The sequence below is a fragment of the Primulina huaijiensis genome, chromosome 2 (genome assembly GCF_012295235.1).
Source record: "Primulina huaijiensis isolate GDHJ02 chromosome 2, ASM1229523v2, whole genome shotgun sequence".
Classification (NCBI taxonomy): Eukaryota; Viridiplantae; Streptophyta; class Magnoliopsida; order Lamiales; family Gesneriaceae; genus Primulina; species Primulina huaijiensis.
The window spans coordinates 28,741,968-28,761,232 of NC_133307.1; the positions used below are offsets into that span (position 1 = coordinate 28,741,968).

At 33.9% G+C, this 19,265-nt stretch overlaps 2 protein-coding genes across 3 annotated transcripts; one reads left to right on the plus strand and one right to left on the minus strand.

Annotated features, from left to right (window-relative positions):
- Nucleotides 1-10,381: 10,381 nt before the first annotated feature.
- Nucleotides 10,382-14,082, plus strand: LOC140971358 (probable galactinol--sucrose galactosyltransferase 6). 2 transcript variants are annotated; one of them, XM_073433586.1, is made up of 5 exons: nucleotides 10,382-10,548; nucleotides 10,688-12,012; nucleotides 12,138-12,347; nucleotides 12,460-12,594; nucleotides 12,972-14,082. In XM_073433586.1, the coding sequence occupies exons 2-5, from the start codon at nucleotides 10,709-10,711 to the stop codon at nucleotides 13,630-13,632; spliced, it is 2,310 nt and encodes a 769-aa protein (XP_073289687.1). In that variant the 5' UTR covers nucleotides 10,382-10,548; nucleotides 10,688-10,708; the 3' UTR covers nucleotides 13,633-14,082. The 2 variants fall into 2 exon arrangements, with proteins under 2 accessions (XP_073289687.1, XP_073289688.1); XM_073433587.1 differs by having other exon boundaries at nucleotides 10,427-10,565; nucleotides 10,693-12,012.
- A 1,388-nt stretch (nucleotides 14,083-15,470) lies between these two features.
- LOC140971360 (zinc finger BED domain-containing protein DAYSLEEPER-like) lies at nucleotides 15,471-19,025 on the minus strand. Its single transcript, XM_073433588.1, has 2 exons — nucleotides 18,832-19,025; nucleotides 15,471-17,780 (listed from the first exon to the last, which is right to left on the minus strand). Exon 2 carries the CDS (start codon nucleotides 17,770-17,772, stop codon nucleotides 15,634-15,636), a length of 2,139 nt encoding a protein of 712 aa, XP_073289689.1. The 5' UTR covers nucleotides 17,773-17,780; nucleotides 18,832-19,025; the 3' UTR covers nucleotides 15,471-15,633.
- Nucleotides 19,026-19,265: the final 240 nt, after the last annotated feature.

A 19,265-nucleotide genomic window follows, 5' to 3' on the forward strand; every position in this document is an offset into this window, starting at 1 on the left:
ATCGATTGCGAAAATGACACGTGTTAGAAACTCTCTTGATTCATATCTATCTGTTATAACTTGTATAACTTGGAAATTTGGATAGATTTTTCACATCGATGGCAGAAATAGCTAATTTGTAAATCATACGTTGAGCTGTACATTCAGATTTTTATTACTGAAAAAAGTACTAATTTTCTTATCGATACAAACAAGAAGCGATCGCCTTCAAAAAAAAAAAAAAAAAAAAAAAATAAAAAAAAAAAAAAAAAAAAAAAAAAAAAAAAAAAAAAAAAAAAAAAAAAGAAAATCTAAAATATAACATATGCATGAAACAAAAAATGTCAATAGGAATACTAAAATTTAATAATTGAAAGTAAAACATAAATCACATATTAAAACGAAATCAAATTGAAAGAAATGATAAATTGATAAATATGAAGTTCATTTATATGTTTAGATATCAATATAAAATTAACAAAAGTGAACTATTTTATCATATAATAGAATAAATATTGGTTTTGGTATTTATTTGAAACTATTTAAATAAAATATTTTACAACTTATCCGGCTAATGTGGTTTGCAAAATACTGCGTTAAGAACGAGAGTTTATTCGGTTCATTCGAACCAAGTCCGAGCTCGAGTCTGAAACTTAATCAATCTTCTTTTTTTTTAAAAAAAAACAATAATAATAATAATGAAAAAATCTTGAACTCAACTAATGTTTTCCACACAGAGATAAATTTCAAGTAAGAACAAATCCTTATAATTGACAACTATCACAACATGCGTTTAATCCGTCTTTTGTACTTCTTGGGGATCTCGAAAGGGTAGCTAACAAGTCACATATTACAAAATAGTGATCATAATTCATACGCCATTATTTAATTCGTTTCGATTCCTTATAATTCGACAAAAACTTTTCCACGATCAAGTGGTTCGGAATGAGCCTTAGGAAAAGGAATTAGATCGTTGCATTTGTCTCGTACCATAATTTGGGATTCCCTTATTAATTATACAACAACGAGACCAAGAGCGTGCCCTAACCATTTTTTGGATAACATGAGAAATAAGCACACGAAACAACTAGTGGCCAAGATTGTTGAGTTATATATATATATAGTTTTGATATGATGTACATGTACCGTACACACCTATGTGAGTACCGATGAGGTGTCACTCACCCATTTGATGTGATGAAATATAGAAAAATTATGTATCCAATGGGTGAGCGACATCTCATCGGTGTTCACATAGGTATGCAGTACATCAAATCTATATATATATATATATGAAGTGACTAAAAGAAGTCAAAAGTGGGGTTCATGATGGGTATTATACTTCAATAATTTCACATAAAATTGGATTTGAAAGATAAGCTCAAATGATTGTGGGATTTATATGAGTCATCAATTTGAACGTAGCTTAGCAAAGATAACTAGTATATAGTTTGGCCTCACATATATCTTTCAAGAACATCACTACTATGGAGCCAAATAACTTTTTGGAAAATGGCAAGAGCTACATTAGTGGTAAAGATTTTTATGTTGAGGCTAACCTTTTGTTCGAGTCGGAAAGTTACATGTAGATTCAATGGTTGTAAGTTAAAAATCGGGCAAAATTATGTTTGAATTGATGGATTTTGAATGACGAAATGATCTAATTTGAAAATAAAATTCAAAATTGGATTTCATCGTGCTGTTTCGAGTGTATTTGCAATTAAATATTGAGTTTGAATCAACTACACTTGATTAGATAACCATGGAATTTCAGAAATTTAAAAGTTCTCTTCGTTCACTTTCAAATTAACTTCGTTTAAACATAGTACTTCTGAATTAAAATCCATCTAAACAAGTCAATATATAGACTCGAAATCAATTAATCGTGGTCGGATTTCATAATCGTTATAAAGAATTCATTAAAGGAAAATTCAAATTTTAATAACGGATCAATTACTTATGATCGGATTTTATATATTAATTGCTACTTTACTTTTATTTTTTGTTTTAAGCAAAATTATTTTCAGCTACTGTTGTTCATTAAAAAGTATATATTTTTATGATTTTATTATCCGCATACACGGAATAAATTATTAATTAATTATTTTTTAAAATAATAATGCAATCCAATCAAAGTGAGAAAGCTCGATCTCTTTCGATTGCATATGATTTGCTAGATTCTGTCTTCATTCAATAGCCCTTTATTGGATGTGAAATCACTCCCCTACACCTGGGGTGGTCTGAGTCATATTGCTAGATGGGACCTATAACATCAATAATACCAAATGACATATACCAATAATTCGATAAAGATCAGCTCAAAAATATTTCTAATGATCTTCAAATTTTTCTATCTTGATCTTAATTGGAACTTGTGATGTATTGAGACAACGATTTAAACATTGAAAGGAATTCCCCAACCAAACAAATTTTTGAACACATGATAAGGGTGTCATTTATTTTAATCTTACTCTGGTTGGTTTTCAACCTTAAAAGTTTTGTTCATTTTGATGAATTCGCTTTGAAAAATGATATGAGCTAGAATAAATTAAATGACACACGGCTTGGTTATATTTGAGATCAACAACAATTATCAATGAATTATTTAACTTGTTAAAGACTAGATTTGAAATTTACTTGAATTTATCATTACAAATAAATCGATTATCAAATTAATCAATTCGAGTATGACCTAAATGAACAATTAGACCATCTCCAAAGATGCACCAAAATGTTGTTTTTCACATTTTGGTGCATCGAATCTTCCTCCAATGGTCAAAATAGCGTTCCTCTGCGTCAAATTTGGCTCAGAGTTCCCATTTTTTTTTATTTATTATAAATATTTGTACTAAAAATTATAAATATTATTTAAATAATAATATAATATTTATTTTATTATTTTAATAATTAAATATTTAATCATAAAAATTAAAAAATAATAATTGTTGATTTTTAAAATATTTATTTATTTATGTTAATTATTAATAATTAAGGAATAAATTGATTTAATGATTTATACTTAATATAATTTAATAAAAATGCAAAAAANTGTATTAATTCATATTATATATAATTTAATTTATATTATATAATTAAATTATAAACTTAAATATTATTATTTAAAATTATTAATAATAAAACATTAGTCATAATTAAAAATATATTAAATAAAATATAATAATTAATATATGTAAAATAAAAAAAATATTTCGAGAATATTATTTTTGGTGTAAGATTTGAAGTAAACGAGTTGGATATAAATATTGTATGTAATTAATATATACCAAAATAAATTTTTTTTGTTGGAAACGGCCTTAGAAATCTAATCTTGTAACTAGATATCTTTATATTTCTTAGGCTGAAGTTTATATAGAATTGCTTTGAAAACCCATATATTTAAAAACAATTTCGACCATGATCATTTTCCAAATAGAATAGATGTATATATTATAGAGGTAAATAGCCTCTGGACTCCCCACTTATTGTCGAAAAACGTTAGAATTTCAATATATGTACTTTAAAAGTTATAATTAATAGTAACAATATAATACAATTACAATATTATAATTGTACAACTGGACACCTACTTATGGAATAACGTTGAAATCAGAGTTTTTAGAGATTATAAATTTCATTCTTGATATTATAATAGCATAATATATTTTTACTATGTCTTTTGTCCAATAACATCTCAAATAACAAAAATCTAGATAACGTTTAAAAAAACACATAATTTACGTTTTTACTACATTAAATACGACTAATTTTGCGAAGTGTAAGCACTATGAACAATACGCACAAGATAAAAATTGTTGGCATGGGGTTTCAATACTAATTCAAATTAGCTACTTGAATGGTGAAAAGATTATATGTGTAAACAACGAATCAAATCGAGACAAATATGCTGAAAAAAATCCAGATTCTAATTCAGTTAGAAATATATTTATTCGATCTTAAACTAAATTCGAAGCTCTAAAAATTTAAATTTTTAATTTCGATTTTGATTTGAATCAAAACTCGAGTTCGAGTTCGACTCGAAAAATTCGATGATATTAGTAAGTTATTCATAAGATAACCCCTTTCAGGCTTAAAAAAATTAATAAGTTAAAAAATTGACTTTATAGGCAATTGGTTACAAATTTATATATATATTAATTATACTTTGTTCAAATCATTAATTATTTATAATGAAATTATTTGAAGTAAAATTACAATATTATCACACGATTTTTGTGACAAATAATCACGTACATCCAAGTAAACGGACTTTCATAGAGACATTTTAACAAGCTAAAAATCACTAATTAAACAAAAACAAAATTTTTTTTTATAATATATGGTTTTTTTTTAATACGATTTGGTACTCTCAAGTGTTGAATGAAATCATTACCTTTTAACAGACAATGTTATAAGAAATTCATTGCAAAGATTAATTATAATTATCGTCCTATTATGTATTTGATTAAAAAAATATTACAAACATTTAACCCAAACACACACACACAATACGCATGGAATCTTGGGTAACTTTGGGATACAATAAATGAAAGCTCTATGTTTTCTAAGTTCTCATGTATAATTATGCATGAACAATAATTTTTGTGAGACGGTCTCACGAGTTAATTTTGTGAGACAGATATTTTGGACTATTATTTTTTATGTCAAAAATATTATTTTATGGTACTGTAATAACTATAATGTATAAAAATGAGAAAGATTGACATGTCTAAAAAATAAAGATTTATGGTACTGTAATAACTATAATGTATGACAGACAAATATATCAGATTAAATTAACATTTGAACTTTAATATAAATTTTAATGTATTGTTAAAAAGAATTTTAAAATTTGAGAGGCAGCTTTTAAAATGTTAAACTTTTTTTAAATAATTATAAAATTTGAGGTCTTTTTATTTATTTATTTAATGGCGGAGACCAACTCCTTTGCCAAATCTGAGCAGAAGATAATCAGATATGTCGCTGGCCAGTCTGAAGTTGCTGATTTAGGGGGACACTTTATATTATTATTATTATTTATGACTCGACAGCTTCCAACCATTCGGTGGCATTAAGGCCACATGGACGTCACATGATTGTCTAAAACGTACTGTGGATAATTAAAGTTCGTTAGACTTACTATCCAAAGGGTGGTTCTATTTGTTATGCATAGAATTCAAAATAAAAATAAGTTTCAATTCAACATGTTGTATTAAAACGTGATGAAAATATTATTTCAAATGTAACATAAACTCAACTACTATCTTAACCGGGTGAGTCTTTCTTTGAATCAAAACCCCGATATTTTGTGGATTCGATCTTGAGTTTCATACTTCAGTATATACATCATCTCTGATATGAAGTGGCGGAGTCACAAGTCATTGTCAAGCTCGGGTAACTCGGTTTTTTTTTAAAAAAAAAAAATTTTATGTAATTTTTGGATTAATATGATATTAGTTCGGATATATCAATTTAAAATATTAAAAGATTTTAGAGTTTAAAATTTTAGTTCGAGTATAACCATATTCATGACTCTATCACTGCTAATATGTGAAGCAAAATCAAACTGTTGATCGGGTATTTATGAAGTGATAGAAGATAGATATCACCCACGGCCAACTTAGTTAAAAATAATTATGTTATTTATTCTTTCAATTTATTATCCTTATATCATAAATTATTTTATCGTCTAGAAGATTAAATATTTAGTCTTTTTTATCAAAAACTATAGCTAGTAATAATTGTGCATTTTTAATATTTTAAATCGAATAACAATACAAGCGGCACATGTTGATCGCTCTCCTAGCAGGATATTTATTGATTTTCAACATCATCTCATTTCACGAACAAAACACTTAAATTTATCAGTAAAAAATCACATTCTTGGTAAAATCAGTTTTTTTATACTTCAATTATGCTTCGAAGATAAATATTATATACACTAGGAATATTTAAAAAAAATTTACGTAGCTAGTACGATTTTAATCATACATATTTTGGATACACAGAAAAATAGACTTCGAAATATAGTTTCAGGAGTGCGCATTGCATTGATTTATAATATATTTCGTACATAGTTAACAACAATATATAATAATAAAAAAAAAAACCTCGTCTTTACAAGATAAGTTTTTTTTTTTAATGGGCTTTTGTTCTTAAAAATAAAGCTTATTTTGTTGATTTTGGAATTTTATTCGGTTTAAGGATTTTTTTCATTTTTATTTTTATTTACGCGAGAAGAATTTTTTGCGCGATTAACTTTTGTTTTTTTTTTAAAAAAAATAATAATAATTGATAAGTTCTAAATGGTAAAGCTTATAAAAAAATAACAGACAAACTAGAGTTTTGACATGTTCTAAACTCACCGTGCATATTTATGTAAGAATCGATGCTGTTAGACGTGTAATTTTTATATATTTCATCACATTTCAAAATAAAATTCAGATTTCAGTTACCAAGAAACCAACTTGCTTTACAGTATTCAATTAGTGCATTATTTGAGATTGAAAATCTGGAGATCGCTGGCTTAATTACTTTTCGACATGTGCTCTGTTTCTTTTCGTTTTGGACACAGAATTTCCTCACATCTGTTATATTAAGTGGTCCGACGTAGAATCTCCTCCTTTTTTTCCTTAATTAATCAATAAATTTGCAGGTGTCGTTTTTTTTTTTCTTACTTTTGATTTAAATATATATTATGTTAAAATAATAATCTTGTTCTGAAAGTAACTTTTAGTGGAGCATTCTTCAATAAATGTCTAAAGGAGGTCGGTCGGCATATTCTAAATTAGTTAAAATATGATTATTATACAATCACACTTTATGTGATTGCATGATATTAGGACATATCTCACACATTACAGCGATTGATAGCCTATCAGTGAATGTTGACTCATTTCATTCATATTTATAAATTAAAAAAAAATATTTCTCTCTCCCTTAAAACACACAAAATATATATTCAAACTATTTTTTATGTTGAGATAATTCTCTTCATAGAATTAAATAACGATGTGATTTCGTCGAAAAAAAGTTTCGACAGTGTCACCATTTGTTATTGCTTTCAAAAGTTGTTGGATTGATAGTCGTTGAACCACCTAACTTAATAAAATGATTGATTGAAACATATAGAGATTGATTTTAGTTGATATGAGTGATTGCGTTTCTATCATATGATTTTAATATGCAAATCTTTATATTTTCATTTAAAAAAAAATTATATGTAATTTTCGAAAATTTGTCAGTACAACTCGTGTTGGAGGTTCTAAATAGAGAAAATTCAAGATGTAATTTCAAAATTTTGAAAATGGTAGAATCAAAAGAAGAAAAAAAAAAGAAAAAAAAACAAGTGGTGTATCATATCAGCGAAGCCTTTCTTGACTAACCTTTTTCAAACCAATCAGATTTTTGGACATATTATTATGATAATTCGTATTTGTCCTACATTATTTCTTTACTGTCCACACACAGTTAATATAACCACACATCTTTCTTTTATATATAGATTTAATATTAAAGTTTGATTATGAATTTTCAATTTGTTTAGATACTTAAAAGAGTAGAAATTAGGTCGGGAAAAAAGTTATTTAATTGATAAAATATGCGCATTTCCAAATTATTCATATTATCGATCTAAAACAATATACGAAATAAACTTGATTGTTTATTTGTTTTTGTAGGAGGTTTTACGTTTGATTTTTAAAATTACAAGATTTTGAGTATTAGATTTAACTGAACCCAAACTCGGCAACAAAATCAGACAAAAGGGATGTTCTAAGTCGAGAGTTATTGCATATTACAATTCTTTTCTCATTCGAGAATTTTGTTTGGAACACTTCACTTTATTGCACACCAAAATTGCAAACTGATGTGGTATATTTCAATTTCATTATTCATTTCATTGTTAAAGCTGAAATTGATTACAAAAGTCTAAGCCCATTAAACACTCTTAAAAAATTTATAAATAGAGGAAGACACTCATTATTTAAGGTACACTCTCATTATTTTATACTTAAGCTATTTAACTTTCAGAGAACATCTTTAAATCATTTTATGACTTGAGCGTCGGAGTGTCTGCGTCGGACACCGCTGACGTTTGTTTGTGACGTAGATGATAACCCACAAAATTTTCTCTTTACCAGCTACTTGGACATGTTTACGAGCTAATTGGAGTATCGGTCTACGATTACTTGGATCCATTTACCAGCCTGCAGAGTAGTCCGGATAATTACATTTTTTGGCTACATCAGAAGCCATAATTTGCTTGAGAATTTTATTTTACATATTTATTTGATGTGTGTGATTAACAAACTATTACATGTATATGAAGTTTAGCAAGTGCACGTCTGAATAATACAGACTTTGGGTTTCTCACTTTCTCATTGTAACAAACACACTGACCATATTATTTCTCTTGGGCATGATTGTAAAGGATTGAATTTTGAACACGAGATTTTGGGAAGATCTTAGAAGCAAAATCTGCTGACACGTGACAATATATAATTTAAGTGATTAAAGTTTCATGTCGGGTAAGTTATACTTGATTAGGACCACAAATTGTTTTTACTTTAACAAAAGGACAACAATATCACATTGTTTAAACAAAGTGTTTCCTATGTGTCCAGCTGCTTAATCATTTTACCTAACCCAATATGTATAAAGTTTAATGAACTTACAATCTCGGCCGTCGGAAGATCGCACGGAGCCATCATCTGCCGACACGTTATTTACTCATTCCTATCGGAAAGTCGTAGCCGACGTGGAGACAGATCAGCACCAATGTTTTTGTGGCACCACAGGCCATACATATTTCCATGTTGAAGATTGAGCTGTTGGATACGAGAAACGTCGATCTATGATTCGGTATCTATGGAGTGATTTACATTGAATAAAATTATACTAAATATTTTTTTTATGTAATATAAATAATTTTATTTAGTTTATAAAACTTCCGAAAACTCTCAAATTACATTTTAATTTATAGGATACACACTAAATTTATGTATTATTTTTCTCGAAACATGCTCTCAAAACGTAAGATGCACGACCCATATTTTTCCACTTGGTCCAAGATGAATTTAACCTTCGTGAGGGAGTGCCCCCCCCCCCCCACCCCCACCCCCACGTCTGATTTTTCCCCTTATTTCCAAATTGTCGGCGCTTCTCTCATTTATAACACCTAACTATTGCTATTTATGAGCTCACACATATTTTTGAATGAACTAATCATCCATCGGTCTACTATTTTTGGCCAGTTTCACTAAATTTCAATTGGTGTAGCAGCTTTGGTGTTCACCTTTGCATCCAATCTCACGCCCCATGCTCCGGGTGGTATTTACGTGACTTCACAATGAACCCCTATTACAACTATTTCGTATTTATCAATTTAAGAAAATGATTAACCCAAGTTGCTATATAACTTCATTGTAATCATTATAAATTAATTTTAAACATTTAAGTTTTACCATGTGGGACAAGAGGTATCACAATTACCATATTTTAGAATGCAACGCCTTTTTCGCGGTCTGACCCCTTGGTCCACCATCTTCGAAAATCTAGATGTGGCTCTTACATGTTCAAGAGGTGACTCTTATGCACATGACAATTTTTCACGCAAAACACTTATTTCTCGGTGTTCTTTAATGATGGTTATCTCTGATATCATTCTGTCACGCTACGGGTCTGCGCTTACGTGACTGGACAATGAGCCCGTATAACAATTACTTCGTATTTGTGCTCGTTTTACGAAAATAATTAAATCACATTGCTATAAAAATGTATTGTAACTCATTATAATTTAATTTTAATTCGTTAAGTTTTATCATGAGAGTATCGTATCCAATGTCTACGAGTCACATGTCGAGTTGTTTTTAATGCTTTACATGTGAATTAATTTTAATTTTCGCCACCATTTTTTATTTCGACGAATCCCAATTTTTTTAATCTTGTGTTTAACATTGTAAAATGAAATTAAATTATTTTTAGGCTAGATATTCATATATTAACTCTTTATGTTATTAGCAGGTATTAATTTCTAACTTTCCGATGCTCAAATTATAATAGTATAAACTTAACTCGGAAACATGTCATCAATTTTTGTATAATAGAAACTTATAAATCTCACCTTAAATCTTTTTATTATTATTATAAATCAAGATGACCAAATTACCAAATGGAAGTTGTTAGTTAGGCCATGGGCTGTCATGCCGTGGATCCGACGTGGTAATTTGATCTATAGTTACAACATCGACCTGATTGAGGCAAATCCACTCTTTTCCACCGTTGGGTTCAAACATTTTTATTAATTAATTAATTAATTTTTATTTTGTCGTAAACCAATCAGAGAGAGATGAAGCTTCAATCCAACTGTATCATCAACAAATGGTGAACTCTTTCTCTCTCTTTATTGGCTCACCATTTGAAGCCTCTCGCCACTATAAATACCTCTGTTCTCTTCTCTTCTTCTGCATTCATTTATCCTTTCCCGATATTTCTTAATACAATCAACGAGAGGGGGTTATTATTTCTGTTCTTCGGTTTTTTTCTGAACGTAATAGAGTTCTCGCTTATTGGGTATGTTGGTTTCCTCAGTTTTAGTGTTAAAGTTTTAATCTTGATCTAGTTTGCAATGTTTCATCTGGGCTTTATTTTTCTTTCTCTGGGAGCTTGCCAGCCTCTGCAAATTTGATTTTGCTGATTTGTTGTTTTACAGGGTAGTAAGGTAAAAGAAGAGATGACAATCAAGCCAGCTATTCGGGTTGCGGATGGGAAACTGGTTGTGAAGGACCGGACCATACTTACCAACGTGCCGGAAAATGTGATCGCCACGTCCGAACCCTCCGCGGGACCTGTGGCGGGGGTGTTCCTGGGAGCAGCTTTTGACCAAGATAGCAACCGTCACGTGGTTTCGCTCGGAAGTCTGCGTGACGTTCGGTTCTTGGCGTGTTTCAGGTTCAAGTTGTGGTGGATGTCGCAGAAAATGGGGGATAAGGGGCGAGATATCCCTCTCGAAACGCAGTTCCTGCTTCTGGAAACAAAAGATGGATCCCGTCTCGAATCGGAGGTCGAAGGTGATGAAGAAAACAAGGTGATTTACACGGTGTTTTTGCCTTTGATCGAAGGGTCATTTAAAGCTTGTCTTCAAGGGAATGATGAGGATGAGCTAGAATTATGTTTGGAGAGCGGGGATAATGATACTCTTAGGTCTACTTTCACACATTCAGTGTATCTAGGTGCCGGAACGGATCCGTTTGTGACGATACACGAGGCGATGAAGGAGGTTAAGTTGCATCTGGGGACTTTTAGGATTAGGCAAGAGAAGAGGCTACCAGGGATTGTTGATTGCTTTGGTTGGTGTACTTGGGATGCTTTCTATCATGAAGTGACTCAAGAAGGGGTCGAAGCCGGCCTCCAGAGCCTAGTTACTGGCGGAACGCCGCCGAAATTCGTTATCATCGATGACGGTTGGCAGTCAGTCGGAGGCGACGAGCAAAGGAGCCAGGAAGAGCAGCCGCCTCTGCTCAGGCTGACGGGGATTAAAGAAAACGCTAAATTTCAGGATAAGGAAGATTCCACAGCGGGGATCAAGAGTATCGCTAACATAGCAAAAGAGAAGCACGGATTGAAATACGTGTATGTGTGGCACGCCATCACTGGCTATTGGGGTGGGGTGAGGCCTGGAGTGAAAGAAATGGAGCAATATGGATCAGCTATGCAGTATCCAGCGGTGTCGAAAGGCGTGATGGCCAACGAGCCCGGGTGGAAAACCGATGCTCTTACATTGCAGGGGTTGGGATTGGTGAATCCCAAGAATGTGTACAAGTTTTACAATGAATTGCATACATATTTGGCTTCCGCAGGGATAGATGGAGTGAAAGTTGACGTGCAATGCATATTGGAGACACTCGGGGCCGGTCTTGGCGGCAGAGTGGAGTTAACAAGACAGTATCATCAAGCTCTTGAAGCATCTGTTGCAAGAAACTTCCCTGATAATGGCTGCATTTCCTGTATGAGCCACAACCTCGAATCGCTTTATTGGTACACTTTTCAATTCTTTCCTCTGAATCTTTTTGTGCTATTAGAGCTTGGATTTCTTATATTTTACCATTTCCATTATTTATATAACTTCTGATATATTTTCCAATGACGATTCCGTAAAACAGTTCGAAACAAACTGCTATTGTGAGAGCCTCTGATGATTTCTACCCCCGAGAGCCAGTATCACATACGATCCACATTGCATCTGTTTCATATAACAGCGTCTTTCTTGGAGAAGTTATGTTACCCGACTGGGATATGTTTCATTCTCTACATCCGGCGGCAGAGTACCACGGATCGGCCAGGGCAATTAGCGGTGGGCCTGTTTATGTCAGGTAATGATCCCAAATCTTCCCCTTTTTCGACCAGCGTATATGTAATTTTATGCTTTATGATCCCTGTTGGATCCCTGTTTAAAATGCTGACGATCAAGTTCTTTTGAAACAGTGATGCACCAGGGAAGCACAATTTCGATGTTTTGAGGAAGCTTGTTCTGCCAGATGGCTCGATTCTCCGAGCCAGATTACCCGGCCGACCTACCAAGGATTGTTTGTTTACAGACCCAGCCCGTGACGGTGCTAGGTGAGTGCTTTTGAATGATTGGTTTTGTTTTAGTCTCACTGATTTGAAATTCCACATTGATATACTAGTACATCATGGCTTCAACCTTTTGCTTCAAGTACATAGTTTTATGATGTTAAAGTTGATCCTAGTAACCTTGAGCTTTTGGGGTGAACCCGAAACCTATTTGTGCACAGCCTTATATGTTTTACCACGTTGGTTTTTTGCATCGCCTAATATCCGATCGTATTTGATTCGAGTTTATACTCCTTGGTCCCTATCAGATTAATTTTACCACATCTCATGCTCTTAGGAAATGGATTTCTAACTACTTATTCTTGTTTACTTCTTATACTCTTGTGGATGCATTATCTGAATAATTATTTGTTCTCTTTCAGCCTGTTGAAAATATGGAACATCAACAAATACACCGGTATACTCGGAGTATACAACTGCCAGGGTGCAGCATGGAACAGCGTTGAGAGAATGAACACATTCCATCAGACTAACTCCGAAGCAATAACCGGCCACGTCAAGGGCCGTGATGTTCATCTCATTTCAGACACTGCCCTCGACTCCAACTGGAAGGGCGATGTGGCTCTTTACTCCCACCGGAGTGGGCAACCCATCACTCTTCCACACAATGTTGCCATGCCGGTTTCCCTCAAGATCCTAGAGCACGAAGTTTACACTATTACACCCATTAAAGAACTCGTTCCCGGGTTCAAATTTGCACCGTTCGGGCTAATTGACATGTTCAATGCCGGTGGAGCGATAGAAGGACTCGAATATGATGTGAAAGTAGGTGCAAAATCATATGACTTTGAGAATGGACAGAAAGCGGAGAACTTAAGCGGAGATGTGGTGGCAGTGGTGTCTCTAGATGTGAAGGGTTGTGGACGTTTTGGTGCTTATTCATCGGTCAAGCCAAGAAAGTGCTCGGTAGGATTATCCGCAGTCGAGTTCGAGTACGATTCTACCTCGGGATTGGTGACCTTGAACTTGCAAGACATGCCTCGGGAGGATCAGAAAGTTCATAAAATCGAGATTGAATTATGAATTTTCATTTCAAAGCTAGATTATGAGAATCATAAAGACACACGGGGGGAAAGAAAATTTTGATGTAGGAAAGAATAAAGGGGACTTAGCCTACCCTTTGCTCCGTATACTCACACACTCATTCCCCTCCCCCATGGTTGCTACCGATGTTATAATGGAAGGAAAAAGTTGAATTCGAACCGCTCTCTTTCGCGATATCTCACGGCTGTCTCCCTGGATTCATTTTAATCTGAGGAAGAAGTTCATATATATATAGGAAGATGTTGATATGATAATTCTTAGTTTTTACAGTAATAACTTATATCCTTGTGGAAGTGTTATGGTTTTAAGTTTGTGTTGTTCTCTAGGTTTGCTTTTGCTACTCATGTAATGCTCCCTCCTTCCTTTTTAGAATATTTATATTTTAGAAGCTGATCGGAAATAAAATATATGATGTACGATTAAAATTTCTTTTTTGCCTTGACCTTTTTTTTGGAAGTTTTTTTAAAATCATATTGAATTATTAGTTGCAATATAGCTATGCTTTTTGTTTTAACACCTTGAATATAATTTATAACAATTTTACACTTTTTGAAATCTAATTTAATTAGTAAGATATTTCAGAGTAATGATAATAACTATTAATAAGATGGTGGCCAATATTGTAATTTCACATTTAGGATATTAATTTAACTAAAAATGATATAGAATTGTATGTACCCACATTCAGTAAATGTAGTTGAACGTCGGCTTTTGATACGATTTATTCGATCTATCTTTGGGGTATTAAGACATAAAGATTGAAATACAAAACTTGGAACCTTAAACATATACATATGCAAGAGATCAAGAGAATACTGCAAACACTTTGACAGTGAGGACCGGAAAATTTTATCCATCGAAGAACTTGAACTATCTCGGTCGAAACCAGTAAAGATCTGAGAAGGGTAGGAGGTTAATGTCTCGACAAATATGGAACATCGACAAATACACCGGTATACTCGGAGTATAAAACTGCCAAGGTGCAGCATGGAACAACGTGGAGAGAACGAACACATTCCACCATACTAACTCCGAAGCAATAACCGGCCACGTCAAGGGCCATGATCATCTCATTTCAGACATTGCCCTCGACTCTAACTGGATTGGTGACTTGGCTCTTTACTCCAACCGGAGTGGGCAATCCATCAATCTTCCAACAGCGTTGCCATGCCAGTTTCCCTCGAGATCCTCGAGCACAAAGTTTACACCGTTACATGCATTAAAAAACTCGTTCGTCGGTTTAAATTTGCTCCGTTCATATTAAGGCAATTGTTCAACAAAAGAACTTGTGAATGTCGGTTTTATTAAAATATTCTATAAAATATTCTTTATTCGATAAATGATTATTCTATCTTGCATTTCTTTATAAAATATACACATACAATTACATTGATATAAAGACCTCAATTTTACTATAGTCAATGAGCAATTGTTGGTAATCATGAAGCACATTTCTTAATGACTATAATATTTAAATTAGTTCACAGTCGATAAGCTCTCAAGAAAAATAATATTAACATATTCACTCAAGACTAGTATTCGTGATGTGTCATTGTTGAATTTAGCTCTAAACTTTCAGTGAATGATTTTCTTCAATTCAATTGACTTAAAAAAATTGAATTTCTTAAATTTAAAGGTTTAGATATATAAACTGTTATTTTAGTCATGCTACTCTGTTCTCAGTGAATAAATCAATATCACTCATTCAACACATGTATTACTTGCTCAGTTGCCGAAGACTATAAGGATAGCATCTAGCCCTAAACACAACTGATTAACCACACCATTTTTCGATCCAATAATTAGTTGGAGCAAACTGAAGTACACGAGTCTCTCTATTCAAAACAAACCTCGAAAAATAGGATTATGATACAATGGGAGAGTTCAAAGTTGGCCAACTCAAAAAACAAAGCTTAAAGATGATAAGATCTACCACCTAAGATACCTGCTTTTCTAACAAATAAAATTTCAAAACAATCATTAGATCGGAACTTCCAATTTCACAGCAGGAATAGGAGTTTCAACCTTCTCCGGCTGAAGCCAATTCTTTGCGCATATAAGAGCTTCCACCGTTTCAGGTCGCAACGAGCACCTGTAACTATCCATCTCCCTCGGCACCATATCAAATACAGAGCTTGAGGGAACAGTACAAACTGGGATCGATAATATATCACGAGCCATCTTTGACAGGGTTGGATACTTCGTTCTGTTTAGCTTCCACCACCCCATGACATCGAATATATGCACCCGTGGCAAAAGGGACTCCTCAAGATACTGATCTAGTTCTGATTTTGATTGCTGGCTGTTGGTTTCCATCATGTACATGTCAAAATCTGCCAGCCCGGCAAGACCGTTGTTAGCAACCCCGGTCTCTTGTGCTTCCTCGAGTTTTACTGTCGTCCCGTTTGCTGATTCTTCGGCGTAAGCTGGAGTTAAAGGTAGAGGAAGAGCTACATATTCCATAAAGAGCTCGTGGATTCCTTCGTTGACAACCTTCACGTAAGAGTCCACTTCTTCCCCGTATATTTTCGAGAAACTAAATTCAACAAGCTTCATTTTAAACCGAGGATCCATAACGACAGCAATAGCAAGAATAAAACAGCAACTCTTCCAGTATTTGTCGAAATTATCTAGCATCGACTTAGTCAAGGAACTAATAAACGGATCTTCACTTGCCGCCGCTCGTGCTAACTCCAACTGAATCTTCCACGCCTCATGGAAAAATGTGTTTGTTGTCAGAGTAGTTGCGGTGGTCAGAAGATTGGCTATGTCAAAAAGCGGCTTCAAATAAGTACAGAAAGTCTCGATCTGTTTCCAATCTTCCATAGTCGGGGCATCCTTGTAGTCCGGATCCGAAGTATCCAAGCAAGAGAAGATTTCCCTCAATTCTGATGCAGCCAACAACATTTCATAAGTTGTGTTCCACTTAGTTTGGTCATCAAGAACAAGATTTTTAGAGCTAGGCACTTGAAGTTTCTGTTTTAGATCCAGAAACTTTTCCTCGAGCGTTTCGGAAGTTTTCACGTACTTGACACTGTCTCTAACTTTGTCAACAATGCCCTTCGCAGAATACAATGCATCTCGTACAATGTTACTCAAAGATCGAGCTAGGCAATTTTCAAGCAACAACTGACCGCTAAGCATCAAAGGGTTCTTTACAGAGAGAAGAGCTCTAAGATTATCAAGGGCCGGTTCACTCAACGGTTGGTTGATCGTAACTGAAAATAACTTGCCATCCATACTCCAATCAGAGAGGCATGCAGCAACAGAATGGCTGCAAGCTGTATCTGAATCTGGATACGGTTCCATTATAACATTAAGAAGTTTATGGTGCATTTTCCAGTCACCGTCAAAGAACTGCCCAGTTACAAATACGTAGCCAGTAGTTCGACATGATGACCACATATCTAGCGTAAGACAGATACGTCCTGGGATACCCATAATCATCTTCTGAATACTCTGTTTTTCCCTTAAATAAGTTGCAACACAATCCCCTTGTACAGTGTTGAAGCTGACCGTATCAAATTGAGGCTGTAAATTCTGGACAAATGACACAAAACCGGGGTGCTCAACTATGTGAAGCGGGTAATCGTGCATGATTATCATCTTAGCAATCTCATGTCGGCACTGGTCTGCATCAAAAGCAACGTAAGGCACACTGGCAGTTCGGTAGCGGCGTTTAGGTGTGTTTGATAACGTGCCCATCTTGGACGGTGCACTGAATGGGACTAATTGATTTTTCTCCTGATTACGCAGAACAACAGGGCATGTTCCTTTCGCAATATGCCGCTTCAGATGACTCGTTCCCGCTACTTTTGAGCCAGTGCTGTAAGCAAATGACTGTTTACATTGTTTACAGCAGGCCCTTCGGCATCCAGGACCAACTGTTTCAATAGTGAAATGTTCCCAGACTATCGACTTCTTTTTCCTACGCTTGGTGGGTTGTTCCACAGGATCAATGGGTGGCATCTCAATCTCGAGGGGTTGTGTATCTAAGACGTCAAGTTGCATTTCATCATCGACATGTTCTGTGTCGACGGTGTCAATGGCGTCAATGGGAACTAATTCATTATTCATGATTGGTTTAGGGTCCTCAGCCTCCATCTCAAGGGGATTCATGAAATTTTCTGCAAATTTGAAATTATGTATATTAATGCAGATCATGTCACAGTACCAAGAAACAACAACAAAAGTTCAGAAAAATACCTAAAGACTCGTAGCAAGGATACTACAAAGTAAATACGTACAGCAAAATATACAAAACATAATATGGTGCAGCTTCAAAAAATATTTCCACAAAAGGAATAGGTCACTACTACATGTCCGGTAAATATGTTGATTGATTAATCTTACTTATACAGCATCCATCGATACAAAAATAATAATAACTATTAACAACTTATATGCTATTTATAGAATATATAAAATATATTTTAATAATACATGTAAAATATTGTTAAATTGTAAAACTTAAGCAATAATGGAATGGATTATTCTGAGTATCTCTCACATGTGATCAAATGTTAGCCATTGGATCATCATCCATTTATGTCAACTTCTATGAAAACGTGATAGACCGCCCCCATGATCTAATTATATTGGAATATGTGGAGAAACTCGAGCTCTTTTCCTCAAGTTCCAGTTGGAGCTCCACTTTTTAATCAAATAGCTGAGCTTACGCTGCTCAATCAGGCCAGCAACCACAACCACCACCACAGAAAAGGAACAGAATCACCGTTACTTACCCAAGTCCATTATCCCCAATTTCTTCTAAATATACACCAAGAACCGATGTCACAAAAAATCGAATTGTTCATAGATCCCGAACTCTCAATTAAAAAAAAATAAAACAAAACAAAAAAAACGCCAAGTGTATGCTAGGAACAGAAAAGCACGAAACTTCGTAACAAGCAACACAGATCCATCTCTAAGCCAAATTCAAGTTTCCCAGGACCGGATGAAAACTAAAACCCTCAAACAAATCGAATTAAACAACAAATTTCACCATAAAACACAATACAATCTCATATACTAACAACAATACATTCAAATCAACAAAAAAACACGAGACATAAACAGATCGAGAAAAAAAACAGCACAAACTCTCGAAAACCTCACGACCGATCCAAACCTCCCACACACGCACAGGAGCCGAGAGAAACCCAGATGGAAAAATACCTTCTTTAAGCTGAATCTAGGTCGGAATCGGCGATCTCCCGGCTCCCCGACGGAGAACCAGATCTAGGGTTTCGAGGAGAGAGAAAGGGGAATTGGGCTTGAATCGTGAACCAATCCAATTGGACCTAATTTTTTAGGGTTTGTTGGGAGCGATAAGGTCTAGCTCTATTGGGAAGGTAGAAAAAGGCTGCCAAAATTAAATTGAATTGGATAATGGACTTTGAGGTCCATCAAATAGTCTAACTGCGTGTTTCCCAAGGTGTCTTAGTGCGTGTTTCTTGGGATTTAACATATTTGGGGTGATTTTTAATATGTGACCACAGCAGCCCACCCATGGTAGGTGTAGCCCACTTTAAAGAAAATTAATAGTGGGGGCCCACAAATTTTGAAAATTTTTAGCCCAAAGATGTATACAATATTTGATTTTTAAATCT